Below are 19531 nucleotides of genomic sequence, written 5' to 3'. Positions count from 1 at the left end.
ATTAAAAAAGCTTGTGAAAAATGAAGTGGAAAATCCCTAGATATGTGCAATATATGCAAAGCCATAGTAACATACTAACTTTACTTTCCCTGATCTATTTTATATGAACTATTGTTGGAAATAAAACAGCTGTAATATTGATGCTGAGACATTAAATAAAGCCATGTGCTTTCCTATAAAACTATGTGAAGAAACAAATAAAATAAAACTTCGGTTCTTATGAAGTTTAATTGGACTTAAGAAAGTTTTTAAAATCATTACCTCATGAAACACAACCGAAGCTCTTCGTACAATTTTAAAAAGAAACTGTATACATGTGTTGAGAACATTACGGTAACTGAACAAATAACCGTGATGTCGGTCTGTTAAATCCTGACTACTCAAACTTTATTCCTCATGGATAACTGATCAAGTCCCGTCTGATGGTCCATTGTAAGCCAGTTCATCAGTTCACCTCTCCAGCCGTCCCCACTCAGCTGGAGGATCCCTGGGTCCTTTAGGCTTCTGGATGCGGCAGTTAAATCCTAAAGCAGAATCACAAAAAAACAAAAACACTGAAAATCAGGCAAATAAAGAAGTCTAAATGTTGGTGTTCTTCTAATTTAGGATTAAAAGACTTACATTTTCATTTCATTCATTCCTCTTGACTCTCTCACACTCTCTCTGACCACTTTCACTCTCTCTGCTACATTCTCAAACTACTCTCCAACTTTGTGTTATTTGTTATTATTTCAGTTCTTTATTTTCTCCCTCTATTTTTTCTCTTCCTAGAAGCTACACCTGGCCTGACTCTGTGTCTACCTGTGACACCTTTCTGGAGAGGGGAATCGTCCGAGCTTCTGCTGGCAACAACTTAATGCTCACCTTCTACAGATGATCCACATAGCCCTGTCTTTCAGTGTTTAACCCTTTCTCTCTGGCCGGGACGAAAACCACACTGCTCCTCCTGAAGCCGAGGTTCGACTATCGGCCAGACTCTCCTCTCCAATACCCTGGCGTAGGCCTTACCAGGGAGGCTGAGGAGTGTGATCCCCTGTAGTTGGAACACACCCTCTGGTCATGCTTCTAATGAAGGGGGACCACCACCCCAGTCTGCCAGTCCAGAGGCACTTTCCCTGACCACCACGAAATGTTGAAGAGGCATATCAACCATGACAGCCCCACAACATCCAGAGACTCGAGGTACTCAGGACGGATCTCATCCACCCCCGAAGCCTTGCCACCACGGAGCTTTTTAACCACCTTGGTGACTTCAGCCTGGATGATGAAAGAGTCCAACCCTGAGTCCCCAGCCTCTGTTTCCATCACGGAATGCGTGATGGCAGGATTGAGGAGATCCTTGAAGTACTCTTTCCACCGCCTGATGATGTCCTCAGTCGAGGTCAGCAGCCTCCCACCCCCACTATAAACAGTGTTGGCGAAGCACTGCTTCCCCCTCCTGAGGCTCCAAACGGTTTGCCAGAATCGCTTCGAGGCCAACCGGTAGTCCTTCTCCATGGCCTCACCGAACTCCTCCCAGGTCCGGGTTTTTGCCTCTGCCACCGCCCGAGCCGCAGCACGCTTGGCCTCACGGTACCCGTGAGCCGTCACAGGAGTCCCACAAGCCAACCACAGCCGATAGGACTCCTTCTTCAGCTTGACAGCGTCCCTTACTGCCGGTGTCCACCACCGGGTTCGGGGATTGCCGCCGCGACAGGCAATGCAGATCTTACGGCCACAGCTACGGGCAGCAGCATCGACAATAGATGCGGAGAACATGGTCCACTCGGACTCTATGTCTCCAACATCCCCCGGAATCTGGTCAAAGGTGGGACCAGGGAATTGAATACATCCCCGGCTGAGGGCTCCGCCAGACGTTCCCCTCAATATGCGCTTGGGCCTGCCAAGTCTATCCAGCTTTCTCTTCTTCCAGCGGATCCAACTCACCACCAGGTGGTGATCAGTGGACAGCTCAGCCCCTCTCTTTACCCGAGTGTCCAAAACATACGGCCAAAGATCTGACGATACGACAACAAATTCGATCATCGACCTCCTGCCTAGGGTGTCCAGGTGCAAAGTGGACTGATGGACACCCTTATGTTTGAACATGGTGTTCATTATGGACAATCCGTGACTAGCACAGAAGTCCAATAACGAAACACCACTTGGTTTCAGATCAGGGAGGCCATTCCTCCTGATCACGCCTCTCCAGGTGTCACTGTCGTTTCTCACGTGGGCGTTGAAGTCCCCCAGCAGAATAATGGAGTCCCCGGGAGGGGCACTGTCCAGCACCCCCGACAGGGACGCCAAGAAGGCGGGGTACTCCGCTCTACCGCTTGGCCCGTAGGCTGAAATGATAGTCAGAGACCTGTCTCCAACCCGAAGGCGCAGGGAGGCGACCCTCTCATCCACTGGGGTAAACCCCAACACGAGACGGCTGAGCTGGCATGACAAGAACATTTGCATTAATCTCACTATTTGTTTAGTTTTGGAGTGCTGCATTTTCACATTACTGTGTTCCTACTGGTGTATTTATCATGCAGGACTTGGACTAGATGGCAGTTGATACACAGATGATGCCTGCATTTGTGTTCTTATTGAGGCATATTACCAGTGACTCAGCTGAGAAAACAGTCAGCTGTAAAGGCAGAAAAGAAAACCCACAACTTTCTCCAGAGGTTAGGAATCTGAAACTCTAAACAGGCAGATGTCACCAGTAATCAGGTTGGAAAACCTATGAGCATCAGTCATTGCTGTGCTGCCTGTGAGTTTAGTTATTATCAAAGTTATGGGGACTTTGTGAAATATGAATGTACGGCTAATGCATATTTATTTGTATAGCTACATTCATCCACAGGGTAATTTAAAGTGCTTTACAGGAAGAACAAAGAAGCAGCCATAAAAACAAGACCTGATACATCAAATAGAAATGTCAAGCATCAAATAAACGCATTCAAATATGAGACATCATCACAGAGAAGAAAGAAACCTTAAAATGACAAAATTTCAGCTAATAAAAAGCTGAAACAAGATAAACAGGAAAAAAGCTTTGACCTTCACAGGTAAGCAGCAGTAAACCGTTTCTGAACTTCTTAGGTTTTCAGGCAGTTTGTTCCAGAGCTGAAGAACATGAAAACCTATGCCCCTTTCCTCAGCACAGCGGTTCGTCTCAGGTCGGCTCTACGCGGTTTGGTTCGTTTTCCATTACAGTCGAGTACCATCTCAATCTGAGCGGGACCATCATAGCGAGGCGGTAACCTGACGTTAGTAGAGACACAAACACAACAACAATGGAGGACCTGCTGCTCTGTGGCTGCTGTCAGACTCAGAGAGAAGAACATCCAGAATGGCTGCAGGCAGCAAGACAAAGCATCTGGATCGGTACAGGAGATCCAGGGAGGCCATGGAGCAGTACCACTCAGAGGACATGTGAGGGGAAGCTAACGCTACCTAATGCTAGCTTGCTATAGTGTTCATAAACACAATGAGTCCAGCATAAAATAATTTAACGGTTGAAGATATTAATTATTATCTGTGACTAGTGACTCCACCCCCCAGCCAATCCGTGACCCACAATCTTCTGATGTCACATTTTCAGCGCGGCTAGGAACCGTTGGAACCGTAAACAAGCAGGAACTAAAAATAGAAACGGTTCCATGTCACCGATGGAAAAGTCTAAAAAGAGAGTAGAGCCGTTCCGAACTGTGCTGACTAGTGGAAGAGGGGCATAAATGCTGCCTTGCTTTGTTTAGTTCTGGGAACACGGACCAAGCACATCGCTGAAGACCTGAGGGGTCTACATGGTTCCTACATAACCAGCAACTCAGAAATGTTTTTCAGCCCAAAACCATTTAGGGCTTTATTGACCAATAGCACAATTTTGAAATCTATTCTTTGATGAACAGGGATCTAGTGCAATGATTTAAGAAACCGATTCTGATATGATCCATTTTCCTGGTATTGGTCAAGACTCTGGCAGCAGCATTTCGAATGAAGTGCTGCTGCCTGATTGAGTTTTTACAGAGACCAGTAAAGACACTTACCTGCTGAGAATAAAGGCGGGCAGCCGTTTTTCTGTTTCCTGTTTTGACAGGAAACCCTTTACTCTTCTGATGTTTTAAGGTGGTATTCAGCTGATTTATTGATGGATTTTAATCAGTTTTTGAACTCCAGTCCCTAAAAACAGCTAGGGTTTCTTCTGTAGTCTTTAAACCCACAGACTCCGATTTCTAACCTTGCATTTCTGGGATCAAAAACAATGTCGAAGGATCTGCATCTCTTACAGTACAGGCGTACTCACCAATGCCACCGGGCGAAAAGAAACTGCTAACGTTTGACACAGGAGAAGAAATGTCTTCGTATTCATCATCAGCTGCTGACAGATGTTCAGCTGGAAGATAAAAAAAGTCATATGTTGACATCCTCATCCCTCCACCTTTCCTTCGAATCCACCTTTGTGACTAACCTGACACCAGGTCATAGTCCGAGCCCTCCCTCGACTGACTGGTTGGTGTCGCAATGTCGTATATGTTTGAGGTTGAGTGTGGCAGGGTCAGAGGTTTAACTCTGGGTTTTACGGTGCTGTAGATGGGAGCTGCAGATGCTCCATTGAAATCGTTGTCGTAGTGATGAGATGGAGGCAGACTCCTGGAGGCAGATATGAAACATGAACATCTTTAGTCATCTGACTCTATTAAAAACAGGGTCAGTTTGATTCTTACCTTCACTGTATCACCAAAAACCTTCACTCCGTTTGCCAGTTTAGCAAACCAGAGCGTAACAGAAATGTATGTGGTTCTCTTTAATCAGTAAAGTGACATTTTACAACATTGGTTGAGTTGATGTGCTGCCTGGGTTGATTATAGCTGTGCTTGGTTTTCTCCAAACATGGTGCTGCATTAAGGACAAACATCTCTCCTTGGTCTCATCTGTCCAAAGGACATTGTAAATTGACAGTGTCATCTGCTATGATTGTGCTTTAAACTTTTCTGTTTGTTTAAGAATGCGCAATAATTCCTACATTTGATTGCAACACTTTTTGAAAAGCTGCCCTGGCAACGCTACGCCTACACATCCTAACCCTAGAGGTGGTTCGGCGTTGAAGATACCAATAATGCCATAGTGAATGGTGTTGCTGGTATTTTGTCCATTCCTCCTGCAAACTTGTCCTAAACCTTGCTGCTGGTCCTTGGTGCTGATTGGGTTGAAAATAGCCTAGAAGTCCTGGTTGTGTTTCTAGCCATCTAATTAAAGTGGAGCATGTGGAGAATATTTAGCTCAGTGTTCTTTGAGTTGTTGTCAAAAGTCCACCTGATGTGTCTGTCTCTACCTGCTTCCAGGGTTGGGTGTGACCACAGAAGAGTAGGCCCGTTCTGATGTGGTTTGGTGGGGTTGCTTGGGCTTGTTGACCACAGCATACGTATCATTCATGGTAGCCCTCTTTGATAATCTGTTTTCAGAAACAAAAGTGGATGTATGGACATAGGAAACAGGACGAAGACAAACCCTGATAAAAATACTCTCCAGATGGTGGTGCCCTACAGCTACAACATAATAACATGAACTTTATTAGCAGGTAACTGTAAAGTTTTTCTAGTACTATGCTGTACTACCTGGGTCAAATCCCTGATTCTGATTGATCTTCTGACTGAACAAACACCAAAATCACTGGCAGAGAGTTTCAGCACCAGAACCTTTGAAGCTTTTAAACCTGGATCCACCAGCAGTACCAACTTACCACCCAGTAACTTCCACAGTCACACAAACTGGTACTGTATTTTTACTTTCCTTGAGCTCCTCCAGAATCCGGCCACAAGACGGCCAGAACTTTAGTTCTGAAATGAATGCTTTAACATGCAGCTTTGATATTAAACTGAACCAGAATGAACAGTTTTGCACTTGATGGAAACTCTGTTGTTGTTTAGTAGGAAAGAAATGAAGTAGCAGAGGGGATAAAATTAGCTGAACTTAAAGGTTTTTTCTGTGAGGGAAGTTCTGTTTACAGTTCCTCTGTTAGAAAAGCCACAGAGTTCAAAGTGAGAAAACAGATCAGCAGATCGGTTTCATGCGTGACGGGAGGCAGAATCAAGCTGCTTCCTGATTACTTCCTACAGTTCCTGGTGCATCAGCTTATGTCACTGAAGCATCATCGCTCTTCATCTACCTAGGCGTGTGGGGGAGGGTGTTTCCAAGCAACAAAACCAAGTTTTACCAAGTTTCTTCAGGCAGAGTCCGAGTTACTGCACACCAAGTCAGCACCGTGCCCTGATTTCCACGTCAAGCCTGGTGTGTCACATTGTGAACCTGGATCAGCCTCACTGATCCTGGTTTCCACAGTCTGGGTGTTCATACTGCGAGTCTAGGTTTCAGTAGTCACATGGATAACTGCAGCAGTTTGACTGAAGGCCCACCAACTGTACAGGTTCAGATAGGTCATCATCTCAGGTCAGATTCTTCTTGATAGCCAGAAGAATCAGATTTAGTTTGATTTTTCATCGTGTCTGTTTCCTGGCTTCAGCCAAACTGAACCAGATGGTCTCTTTAACAGCTACTGCTCAATACATCTTTACAGGAAGTTAATCTGGTCTCCACTTCCTCCTCCAGCTGTGTGATCGCCATGGTTACTGTGAACTCACTAGATGGGTAAGACCTGCCTAACAGCTGATCTTTGAGATCCTTGTCTGTTTCCTCCTGCTGCTGCTCGTCCTCCAACTCCTCTTTCTCCTGGTTTTCTCCTTCCCTTTTTCACTTTTATTTCGACAACCTACTCCAGCTCACACTTCCTTTTTCTCTCACACCATTCCTCACGTTCTACCTCCATATCCCCTTCTCCCCCTCTGATCTCCCCCGCCCCAGTGTCTCCTCAGCCTGGTTTCCACAGTGACTTGGTGACATATGGAGATGGTGGGATGACGACTGACAGAGGAAGGTGAGAAAGTGTTAATTCAACACCTCAAGCTGAAGCGCACACACACACACTCTTGTTTTGCTATATGTAGTGAGGACCATCTGTTGACTCCCATTGACTTCCATTGATTTTCAGTCATTTTCAACCCTTCCTATGCCCTAACCCTGACAATAACCCTAAACCTAACCATTACCAGTGCATGTCTAACCCTAACCTTAACCTAAAGTCAATTCACACCTTAGTCTTAAACCTAACAGTCAGCAAAATAGGTCGTGAGGACCAGCAAAGTGTCCTCACTTGGGTACAAACGGTCCTCAATTTGATGGTGAAATCGGGAAAATGGTTCTCACTGTGATGCCAAGACAGGAACACACACACACACACACACACACACACACACAGAGAGAAACAAACTGGTTTGTACCTGTTGATGGACGATGATGCTGCTGTTGAGGTTTTCTTTTCCCGTATTTTCACCTGGAGACAGAAGAGAAATTGGTTCAGTTTAGGGTTCTGCAGAACTGCAGCATTGGAAGAACCTTCGTTCCAAACAGAAACATTCAGCTCATTAAAATCTTTAGTGATTATCTCAAAATTAAATCTATTTAAACACATTTGCTCATCACTGTATTGATTTGTTGACATAGTAACAGATTTCAGATCAATAATGTGTTTTTGTTTGGAACATTTTCTGGATACATTTTTAATATTCCAAATAAAAATAATCTTTGGTTTTTATGGAGGTACTTCATAAAATAAAATGATACTGTAAGCAAACAGAACTTCCTTGTTTCCCAAGAAAAGGAGACTTAACACTTTGGGTGTCATGATTCTGGGCTGTTTCGTCTGCTTCATTCCTGTCTGTCTGCTGCTCTAACCACAGTGGTTACATTCACCAGCTCCTTCCCAGCCTGCTCCTAATCAGACCTCACCCGCTTCACTTGCGCACCTGAATCTGCCTCCCCGTACATGCGTTCGTTTCTGTTCCCTTCTATGACCAACGCAATGTGCTCATTCACTGGGTTTGTAAACCTGAGAACCTGTGGAGCGTTTCCCATCTGTTGCCCCGCCAACACTCTGAGGAGCTGAAAATCAGCTGCCTGGTTCCTTTACGGATTCTGAAAAGGTTAGTGGCTTTTTCTCCGAGTATAATATTACTCTCAGGTCTCTGCTCAGCTACTAGCCCATCTGTCTGGCTTCAGAGGTTCCTGAGTCGGCCGCTGGGGGTTTCCTGCCGATCACCATGCAGAACTTTTAATAAACTTTTGAATCTGATCTGTTGTGTCCGGCTGAAATTTCAGGTCCTCACTTACATTGGGTCTAAGAAACAAGCTTCTTAGTCCGTCACTTAATCTGCATGGCAATAACTTGGCCTCTAATCAGAGCTGGCTTTTGGCTTCACCCACATGGCCATTTTGGTTTTGTCTCCTGGACTATCTAGGGCGTTGTTGAGCCACCCTTAATGGTGGGGTGCTGACATGATCCACAGGTCTCAGGGGTTGGGTCCTTTGGACATTCTTCGCTCTCTCTTGACTTCTGTTCTTTGTATTGGTTTAAAATCTCTTTTCAGTTAGAGACTTTTGTGCCCTGTTAATTTTCTGTTTAGTCTTCTTCCCTCAGTTTCCCTGCTCACCTGCTTCCCCAGCTTCTCTACATTTTCCTGATTAACAACACCTGCTTCTGATGCCACTCATCAAGCCTCCCAGCAGTTAAACACCTGTCAGTTTCATCAGATCCTAACCAACGTCTTCTGTTTTCCTGTGTAGCTTTGTTGTTTCCTGACTGATGTCCTCCAGTTTCCCTCAGGCTGATCGCTTGGGAAGTCCTTTATTTAAATGAAATTAATATATCCACTTGGCCTGCCTGCTTGTCTTATTACCTCTGGGTCCTCACCACAAGAAATATGACAGTGAGATGATCCGCTAGTGGTGAGCATATACCGTCTCGGCTGTGTGCTGGTTCAGCGTGATTCAACAACAATAGCAGCTGATTTAGGTCATTTTTACTTGGTTAAATGTCTGCTGAACCCTCAGGTGTATCTGAACATCTGAATTAAACCGATCAGCCACCAGGACACCTCTCCAGGCTTCTTCTAAAAGCCAACTGACCAATCCCTGTCAGTTGGTCCGAAACACTAACCCAAGTCATAATAAGCTTTACACCAAGAAAAGAGTTCTAGAACGAAGATCTGAAACATCTGTAGGTCCATATTGTCGACCATACAGCCTAGATTACTTGTTACGCCACTTTTTATGCCCTCTAGTGGTTATTCCTTGTAAATCAACTCATTTATAAACATATCAACCGGTGAACGTTTATAAGGCCATTTCCAAACTATTTAAAGTTCATCATTCCATAAAATCAGCCATATGATGATTAAAAAGGAAAAGTTTATTTAGAAAAAAACCCACCAGTCTGGCTCCCTGGAAGAGCTGAAGGGGAAAGCTTCTTCTTTCCAAAAACAAGATGGCAGCAGGACTTAGATGGCAAAGCGTCTTCTGTATGAATAACAAGACTTCTGGGACAATGTCCTCAGGACAAACGAGACCAAACCAGAGATATGTGACCATGGCGCACAGAACCATGTCTGGGCAAACCCAAACACAGCAGATCAGCACAAACACCTCATACCAACTGTAAAGCACGGTGGTAGAAGGTTGATGATGTAGGTACCTTGTAGTTTTTGACTAGATCATGATTTCCTCTGTAGATCAAAGTTTTCTAGAGTCAACTATGAGTCAATCTGTCCAACAGCTGAATCTTGGTGCACACCAGTTCATCAACAGAACATTGATAAAAACAATACAGCATATGATCTACAAGAGAATGGCCCAGTCAAAGTCCAGATCTCAACCGGACTAAAAGGCTGTGGTGAGACTTTTGGAGAGCTGTGCCGCAGAAGATGTCTGCAAAGTGTAATGACCTGAAGCAACTTTGGAAAGAAGTGTGGGCCAAATTTCCTCCAGAATGATGTAAGAGACCGATGAGGTCGGACAGAAAACAGGAGGGTCTGCAAGCTCTGAAACTTCAGAAAGTCAAATGTAGATGGTGAAGAAAGAAGAACCTGATGCACCAATCGGCAGGTAGTGGGTGTAGAAGATGTGTATAAAAATGATCTAATGGCACTGCTTATTAGGTTCATACCTCAGTTTGTTTCTGGTGATACTTTCAGGAACCACCTGACTTCACCATCAACAAACTGATGTTCCACAAAGAGGATGAAACACATCGGTTTTGATATTAGTTTTAATGAAAGTTATGATCACGTTAAATTATTTTGCACTCAATGTTTGAACTGTTGTACGTGTATACCACATCAAATCTTTCCCATTAAACTGGGTGAAGGACACACACCAGTCCTTCTTCTGTAAATATGTGGATGGCTGAGAAACGGTATAAAACGAGTATCAGAAGAGCTTTAGAAACAGCATTTTAAAATGAAAAGGACTGAGTAACCAAGCGTTGGCACACCAACCTGTCAGATGTTCCTCAGACACACAGCTGCCACAAAAACAGGAAAAAAATAAATAACCCCCAGCGAGCAGTGATCATCCTACATCTGTTCGGCTCAAATGTTTCTCTGAGATCTGAGCAACCTATTGTCAAGCTGCAGCTCTGAATTTTCATACAGGAAGTTAGTTACAGTACTTCCTCTTTCTGCAGTGCTTTGAGGGACTTCCTCCTGTCTTGCATGCTCTGGAACTTTCATCTGATCAACAGTTAACCCTCAGAAGCCTGTTTCTGCTGTGTTTTACCTCAGGCAAGTTGCAGTAGAGCTGAACATCCGACGTCTGCAGGAAGCGTTCAAACATGCTGATCACTGCAGTAAAGATGAACCGGTACTGATCCTGCAGAGAAAATAAAACCACAAATCAGAAACAGATGAATTATTAATGAATCTCCTGCCACCTTCATTTCTTATCGGTTCAAAGTCAAGTCCTCCATGTCTCATCAGCTTCATTTTATCTGGTAACATCCAACAGTTCCACGGTTTTAGAAAGCAAAACTTTCTAAAACTGTCGACAGAGTAGCTGCAGCTTCGACCTGAAGGCCTTTATGTGGTCAAACAGCTCAGTGATAATCTGCTCTTTTCCTTGAAGCTGAATATTCAGGATGTTCATCAGGTCAGTGATGTCCACCATAAAAGCCATGTCAAAAATCCATTTATCATCTGAGGGGACTTGAGTGTCACTGTTCTTGTTTGTCAGATTTTGAGGACTCTCCCGCGGCTCAGCCACCTCAGCTCTTGGTGGTAAAGGATATCTTTGTTCTCTGAATCAACCTCCTCCAGAAAGGTCCTGAACTGTCGCTGTGAGAGAGCTCTTGAGCGCATACAGTTAATAATTGCAATAATGTTGCGCACCACGTCCCCAAGCCAATTGATTTGGCCCATAGTTGTTCTTGGTGAAGGATGCAGCGGTATTGGGCCATCTTACCTCCGCACTGAGCAACCTTCTGGGGAGACGAATATTGTTCTCCTTTAGGACAGCAAGTGTCTTACTGCAAATAAGGCACACGGCTTTGCAATTTATGTCAGTAAAAAAAATATTCTTCCTCCCAGGACTTTCTGAAATGTCTTTTTTCTGTGTGCCACTTACGATTTCGCTCCATGTTGGTGCCAGCCTGAGCTATAAGCCAGTGTTTGTGTTTAGATTTGACTCAACCCACCCTTACAGCAAAGAATCATGGGACATTTCATAAATTGATAAAATGTGAGTATTTGTGCTCTTATAAAGTGTGCAAATCTACATGCATACTTAAATCGACTCTACATGTCTTTAGTAGCTACTTATATTTAATGTTTAATCCTCATATGTTATATTTCAAAGATAATAAAAGCAACATGACTGAACAGTAAATGCTTTGCAGTCCTATATATAAAACGTGGACCCCAGCAGGTGTTAAATTAAAAGTCAATGTGTGGAAGGATTAAGGAAAGTACATTTAAAAGGCGACCCTGCACAAAGTGAGTGGGGGATGCGGCATTGAGCCAGAAAAGTCCAGCAGAGATTCTAGAGCAACATCTGATACCTTCAGGACCACATCTTCTCCAGGAATTTCCATCATTTTCCACCAAGACAATTAAAACCAAATTCCTAATGTCAGGAGGCTGAGGAAGAGGAGGCTACAGCTGCTGGACTGACCTGTCCCCAAAAGAGGTCTGCTGGAGAATTTAGAAACCTGAATCAGGACTAAGACGACCCTGTACTGTTGAATACCCGAGGGAAGACACCTTTGAAAGGAACATGTTGGACTGTGAGCACCTACTTTGGTCTGCACAGCAGAGGGCCTCTGTCTGCGGAGCTCCAGGACAATGTTCAGGATGCTGAAGTCCTTGGTAATCTGCTGTAGGAAGGATGAGACCAACAGTGATGAAGTCTCCAGATGCAGCAGACCCTGCATCATCTACTGAAGCAGATAGGTCATGTAAAATATGGGATGTTTATGACAGCTGATCAGCATCATCATCTTCATATGGTTCCTCTTAACTCATGCTGAGCTTCTGTGGGTCTGATCTGCATCACTTTAACCAGCTTTGAAACCTTCTGGTCTTCAACCAGCAGTTTTTGGATTTATGTGAGATGTTTATCAGTACCTAATAGTTCCTCCTTCGAACTTGTCATGTGTTACCTTGGTAACTAGAAGGTCATAGATGTAGTCGAGAGCACAGATGACTCCTGTCCTCCCACAGCCTGCACTGAAACACACACACACACACACACACACACACACAATATACATATACAGCAACAGATGCAACGTGCATGTTAACTGTGCCATTGATAGCAGGTGTTACCTACTACATATTCACAGCCTCCTGCTCTCTGTGCATTGGTTGGTGTGTGTGTGTGTGTGTGTGTGTGTGTGTGTGTGTGTGTGTGTGTGTGTGTGCGTGCGTTGAGCTGCCATATGTGTGATCTGTCCTGTTGAATGTTAATGACCAGCTGACCTGTGATTAGTGCTCTTGGCACAAACAAGCCAGAGAGATGATGTGGAGTTAAGCACAGATTAGAGGAGGACACAGTGTGTATCTCCAGTGTGTCTCTTAGTGTCTCTCAGTGTGTCTCAATGTGTGTCTCTGCGTGTACCTGCAGTGGATCAGCACAGGTGAAGTATCAGCTCCTCGGCTTCTTCTGGCTTGCTCCAGCAGGTCCAGAACTCCTGCTGTCTCATAGGGAACATCATGATCCGGCCAGGATAAGTACTGAAACTGAATCACTGAGTGGGCATCCTGCAGGAGAAGAAGAACAGATGAAGGTGTGATCTAACGTCTATTGGAGTTAAGAAAAGTGAGTTTCTACCTGCTGGTAGCTGACAGTCAGAGTTCTGACCACAATGTCCTCATTGTATCGCTTCTCCACCTGCTGGATATTTAAAGGAACAACACATTACAATCAGTCCAGCCCCTGGGTTCTGAAAACTCCTCCAACAGGAGAAGATCTGAAGTATTTACAGGTCCGTGTGGTCTGTGTCCTTACAGTGGTGACGGTAAAAGGTCCGAATGCTGCAGACTGATGAGGAGCTGCCCAGTAACACTCGCACTTCCTCTGCAGAAAAGGACCAAAGAACACATAGAAATATCTGTGTGTGTGTATACACATAAACATTGTATATGTGTGTGTAAATTCTATATTGACCCATGTTCAAGTTACTAATATATTAAACAGTATAAAGATATCAAATGTCTATAATGTGTAGACTTCATTAAGCTTCTTCATGATCCATGATAGATGTATCAACAGGAGACCAGAGCCTTACCTTCCCCATCTCTGTCTCTCTGCAGGCCATGACTATTACCTGAAACACAGTCAGACGTTAGTCAGGAGAAACTTCTTGAGGTGAAGAAGACATCGCTGTTCCAGCATGAAATCATCTGGAGACATGAAACATTTCCAAAGACTTGAACATTCAGTAAAAAGAGGAAGTCTGGGGAGCAGAAAACCAAACTGAGAACTGATAACTGATGGACAACAGACTAGAGTGGAGATGCAACTGTGAAGCCATCTACAAGAAGGGACAGAGCAGACTGTACTTCTTGAGGAAGCTTAGGTCCTTTTGGTCTTTGCAGCAAGATGCTGCATATCTTCTATAAGTCTGTTGTGAGTCTGATCTCTTCTACCATCATCTGCTGGGGAAGCAGCATCAGAACCAGGGACTTAAAAAAGCTCAACAAGCTGATAAAGAAGGCTGGTTCTGTTCTGAGGACTCCTCTGGAACCTCTGGAGATCATTGTGGAAAGAAGGATTCTTCATAAAATGATAAACATTATGGAGAACTCTGAGCATCCTCTTCATCAGACTGTCCTACAACAACAGAGTGTCTTCAGTCAGAGGCTTCTTCAGATCTGCTGTAAGACGGAGCGCTACAGGAGATCCTTCCTGCCCACAGCCATCAGCATCTACGACTCTTTGAAGAAACCTTCATAATATGAGCTACAACAACATTTAATTTCCCTTTGGGATTAATAAAGTAGTTTTGTATTGAATTGAATTGAATTGAATTGAATTGAATTGAATTGAATTGAATTGAATTGAATTGAATTGAATGACTTGCTGTTGGGACCCACAGCCATGAGTTACAACAGGAAATGCGGGACAGACTTTTCTGGAACTTTCAAAATAAATTGCATTGACCTACTTCCGGCCCAACCTAGGAATTGGGGGTAACAGCGAACTTCCCATGAAGCCACTGCCCGCATAAAACCTCCACCTTCCCAATGGTCCGATCTCTTCTACCTGGACTCTGTGCGAGGCTGGCTGGAGAGGCAGCACGCTGATGTCTCTTTGCTGGCAAACAGATATAAACTCTTCAAACTGGATCCAAGGATGTCATAAGATCATCATCATATGCACAAGTTAAGTACTGATGAGTTACTGTTTGTGTACCCGGTATTCATTCATAAAGAGGGGAAATTAAGGTATAAGCATTGCTTGACTTTCTCTCTGAGGCCTGCAGAAGCAAACCGTGAACCAGAGGATCTTCTGCAGAGACGCTGTCTAAAGCCCAGTCTGAAAGGACAACAGGAGCCGCATAACCATGGTTACGGTAATCTGCAGTTGGTCACAACGAGCCTTCTTTCATCCACTGCTCCGGAGGTTAGCTGGAAGCTAACCGTTTGTTGACTGTGGATGTCTCTTCAAACTTCGCCGTTTCCCAGACAACTCCTCCTCAGCATGGGTCAGAGGTTAGGTTTGGGCAGAATAATAGAGAAAGATTTAGATTCTTGGGACTCCTCTGGAACCTCTGGAGATCATTGTGGAAAGAAGGTTTCTTCATAAAATGAAGAACATTATGGAGAACCCTGAGCATCCTCTTCATGAGACTGTCCTACAACAACAGAGTGTCTTCAGTCAGAGGCTTCTTCAGATCTGCTGTAAGATGGAGCGCTACAGGAGATCCTTCCTGCCCACAGCCATCAGCATCTACGACTCTTTGAAGAAACCTTCATAATATGAGCTATAACAATATTTAATTTCCCTTTGGGATTAATAAAGTATTTTTGAATTGAATTTGAATCTAAACGTTTTTCATTTTATGAAGTTTGGTTTTTTTGTGGGTTTTTAAAGTTAAGATAAACTTTATTTAAAGGGTGATTTTAAACAGAACATTGATCATAATGCGCCGTCCACGCTTATGCATTTTAACCCTTATATTAAACTGGTCATTTTAAAGGTGTGTGTTTGATTCTGGTGCTAAGCTAGCAGCTTCTTTGTTAGCTTTAACTGCTAACAGCTAAGAACACGAGCTTGTTGCTAAAGAATATTTACCAGAAAAGTTGTTAGATTTCAATCCAGTAAATAATGTGTCCCTAACATCATTTACTAGAGTTGATAACTAAGTAAACACCATTAAGCTCCTTTCTCCAGAAAGATTTGGTTCTTTCCCAAAATATTCCCTTAATAATATTTCTTTTAATATTATTTCAATAAATAAAGGCAGCTAATTAGACACCGTTGAGAATTAGTCATCCAGAAGGTTGGTTTTATTCAGCAAATCATTATTTAAAACATGATTTTATTAAAATAATATTTTATCTGATCTTACATTGTGAATGGTTGTCTAAACGTTTTCTGATTATTTTCTAAGTTGGTTCCAAGACTAACTTAACTTCATTTCCAGATTCTTCAAGATAATCCTTGGTTCTCAAACATAAACATTTCATGGTAATGTTGCATCACTCTTTTGGTCATAATTTTCAATCATCTTTAATCAACTTGTTTATATTGTACATAGTCCATTAGTCTTCATTATTCTTTAATTCTGCTTGGTAGTTTAGTTGGATTGTTTTAGCAAAGTAAAGAGTTTGTTGATTGAAATATGTTTGACTTTGAGTTGACTTATTTTTGTTAATAAATTCTTGTATTTTAAGAAATTGTGTGAATTTATTCCATATATGTGCAGAGTTTATGCTGTTCAATAATGTCAGAGCTCGTCTCACACCTTTCTATTGTGTCCTAATACCATCGCCTTAATGGGCTGGTATTCACAGGACAACCCTTAACAGACCCAAATATTATTTGATAAAATATTAAAATATTAATATTAAATATTATATAATATTCTCAGATTCACAATTACAACACTTGGTACCACAGCTGAGGGTTGGAATGTAGATAGAGGAGTAAATCTAGAACTTCACCAGTTCAGGTCTGTCCATCACAGACTGGAGCAACATCATTAATAATTCAGATGACGCTCTGATCCATCTGCTGCTCTATCCTATCCAAGACACCAGCATACTGGAGCTCTTAATCCAGAACCTGGCTCCAGAGGGCTGAATCCGCCTTTTTTCAGTTGAGAACAATTACCTGAGACTTAAAGGAGCTGGCCCTCATCCCTGCTGCAACACCAACAAAATCCTATCTGCAAAAACCAAACTCCAGAACCTGAGGTTGCAAAACCAGACATGGTCCTCTCCAAAACTACCATTTGGATCCTCTTGAAACAGACCACAAACACAAATGAGAAACCACGAGCAGCCCTGGAGGAGTCCGACCTGCACTGGGAACAATACAAAGGAGACTCAGAGGCTGGACATCCCCTAAAAGTTAAGCTAAAATGCTCCACAGAAAGTCTCAGAGACAACTGGACCATAAGCCTTTTCCAGATTTATAACACAGCCTGGAAAATCAGCTCTTAGATCTGCAAACACATAAACTAACTCACCATCAGTGTGAGCACTTCTGCACAAGCAGGGCTCTGGGAAGTATGCTGCTGTAGAACATCTAGGTGTGTGTTCACATAATGCCAGTGTGGAAAAACATCGGCAATGACCTTAAAGAAGGAAGTGTTACTCCTCATCATTTGGTCCCGATCAGAACCACAACCAGCACTGGTCCTCCTTAATCTGTGGCTCCACAGTTGGTCTGAACCTCCTAATGTTCCCAGGAAGGCTGTCAAGTGTGACCCATTGAAGATGCGCCCCCCCCCCCCCCGGGTTCTACATAAAAAACAAAGCTCAGCCCAACATCTGTTTCCAGTGACTGGACAGAGGGTATACACTGGATTTAGAGGCAAACTGGATATTTTAAGCAGAAAGGGTCCCAGTATTTTACCTCAAGACGGGTGCTGAGTGACTGCTGAGTGTGTGTATGTGAGTGTGTGTGCATGCAGGCAGCAGAGATGCAGTTTAACTGTTTGTACAAATAAGGGCTGTTTTTTGCTGCCTGATAATTCAGGCAGCAAAGTCAACACCAGTGACTGTCCACTGTCTCTACATGTTCATCCAGGAGGAGTGAATGCTGCAAGTCACTACTGACTGGATGCAATCTGCTGGGTTTCCTTAGATAGAAAAACTTTTTATCCAATTTATTTATTTATTAGTGATCATAAATGTACAACGAGTGAGTCCTTCTGCCGTTTTGTCCAAGACATCTTCAACCTTCAGCATCTGACAGTTATTCAGTATTAATCTGGGTTTAATAGGCAAAGGAACAAATTGATGGCAAACCTCGTCGGTGCTGAATAGATGGTAATCATGGGTTTAAAAATACGAATCACAAATACAAACTATTCTGCATGGACTGCTCTACAGTATTGTCATCATTTCAAAGCATTAAAATGTGTCAATTAAGGCAACAGTTTTGTTTTTTCAACCACTATAAATAGAGTTTACTGTCAGATGAGACAAAAAAGAACTATTTGGCCACAAAAACAGAATAATGTATGGAGACGTTAGGTTGAGGATTTCAAATCTAAGACCACAGTACCTAGTGTAGAGCATGGTGGTGGTAGTTTCATGCTGTGGGGCTGTTTAGGTTGTGTCTCAGGGGGTTGAACTGAAGACTCAAACTTTCAAATCTTCAGAGTAGCAAAATCAATGGACACCATTTGTGTTTGCTTTGGTTAATGGCAGATGTTGACCTTTGATGACCTCTGGAAGCTTTTAATAATATCTTAAAAATGATGGCGGCACAAACTTTTGACACCAGTTTTGTTTGATTTGAAGAAAAAAATAAAATGGTAATTGGCCTGCTCTTGTATGGTGTTTTATCTGGTCAGAGTACTCCAAAGTTCTTCACACTACAATCAGTCATCCACCCAGTTACACACTGACAGTGGTAGCCTGTAGCCACAGCTGCCCTGGGCCAGACTGACATACAGTCAGCACCAATGGACTGTATGTCAGTCCATGACCATCAGCAGGCAAGACAAGTTAAGTGTCTTGCCCAAGGACACAACGACTGAGACGGACGAAGTGAGGGTTCAAACCTGCAACCCACTGGTTACAGGATGAACCCCTACCAACTGAGTCATTATTCCCCAGAAGAAGGTCGGGGGGGCAACTTCACTCAGATTCTCCAGATCCCTTTTCTTTGAAATTGGTACCACCACCTATTACAATGTTCACCATAAATTCACAGAAGAGTTTTTATGAATGCACCTGATTGGGTCCTGCAAAAGTAAAAAACATATCTGATTGGCTCACAGGGCGGTGGTTAGCTGAACTGTTTCATCTTCCTTCTGATTGGACACTTTGCTTTAGGATGGAGTCAGTAAACCAGTTTGAGTTACAGACATTCTGGGAATGTTCAGCACAAAAATATATGTTACTCAGTACTGCACAGTGGTGCAGTTGGTAGCGCTGTTGCCTTTCAGCAAGAAGGTCTTGGGTTTGACTCCCAGCCGGGAGTCTTTCTGCATGGACTTTGTATGTTCTCCCCGTGGTTGTGTGTCTGGGTTGTCTTGCAATAGACTGGTGACCTGTCCAGGGTGTACCCTGCCTCTCGCCCATAGATTGCTGGAGATAGGCACCAGCTCCCCCGTGACCCACTATGGAATAAGCAGTAGAAAATGACTGACTGTTTTATTCTGGTATTTATTCTAAAAATATGAATGAATTCAACTAATGAATGTCAAATAAAATAGGCTGCAACAGTTTCCACTAAAACTGGAGCAGAAGCACAGAATTATTTTTATCAGCTGAAAGTGATAGATTCATTAATAAATTCAGTAAATATATTGACCAACATTGGATCAGACTATTTCCTGGACACTAGCGATTCATGCTGTCAGTCTGACCTTGACGCTGTGCTGCCAGATCATTCTCCAGAAGTCAGTCACAGTGGAGCTGAGGGGCCCCTGAGAGGCGATGTATTTGCAGTCACCTGACGCCCCCTGCAGGACAAACAATGGAAACTTACA

The 19531-nt window shown here is 43.3% G+C and overlaps 1 protein-coding gene across 2 annotated transcripts in view; it reads right to left on the bottom strand.

Moving 5' to 3' along the window:
• Window positions 1-209: 209 nt before the first annotated feature.
• ptpn18 (protein tyrosine phosphatase non-receptor type 18) overlaps window positions 210-19531 on the bottom strand; it is a 32780-nt gene continuing 13458 nt past the window's right edge. The window contains exons 4-16 of one of the 2 annotated variants that reach the window (XM_047375152.1): window positions 19409-19504; window positions 13646-13684; window positions 13366-13434; window positions 13189-13251; window positions 12976-13118; window positions 12518-12584; window positions 12155-12232; window positions 10642-10734; window positions 7311-7363; window positions 5309-5428; window positions 4445-4626; window positions 4280-4369; window positions 210-530 (exon numbers count right to left, since the gene is read on the bottom strand). In XM_047375152.1, coding sequence (XP_047231108.1) covers window positions 451-530; window positions 4280-4369; window positions 4445-4626; window positions 5309-5428; window positions 7311-7363; window positions 10642-10734; window positions 12155-12232; window positions 12518-12584; window positions 12976-13118; window positions 13189-13251; window positions 13366-13434; window positions 13646-13684; window positions 19409-19504 — 1173 coding nt within the window. In that variant the 3' untranslated portion in view covers window positions 210-450. The remainder of the gene's footprint in view (window positions 531-4279; window positions 4370-4444; window positions 4627-5308; window positions 5429-7310; window positions 7364-10641; window positions 10735-12154; window positions 12233-12517; window positions 12585-12975; window positions 13119-13188; window positions 13252-13365; window positions 13435-13645; window positions 13685-19408; window positions 19505-19531) is intronic. The other variant, XM_047375233.1, reaches the window with a different exon arrangement.

This window comes from Girardinichthys multiradiatus, chromosome 1, assembly GCF_021462225.1.
Source record: "Girardinichthys multiradiatus isolate DD_20200921_A chromosome 1, DD_fGirMul_XY1, whole genome shotgun sequence".
Taxonomy (NCBI): domain Eukaryota; kingdom Metazoa; phylum Chordata; class Actinopteri; order Cyprinodontiformes; family Goodeidae; genus Girardinichthys; species Girardinichthys multiradiatus.
The sequence above is the reverse complement of the archived record's forward strand: the minus strand, read 5'-3'. Positions and strand labels throughout refer to the sequence as shown.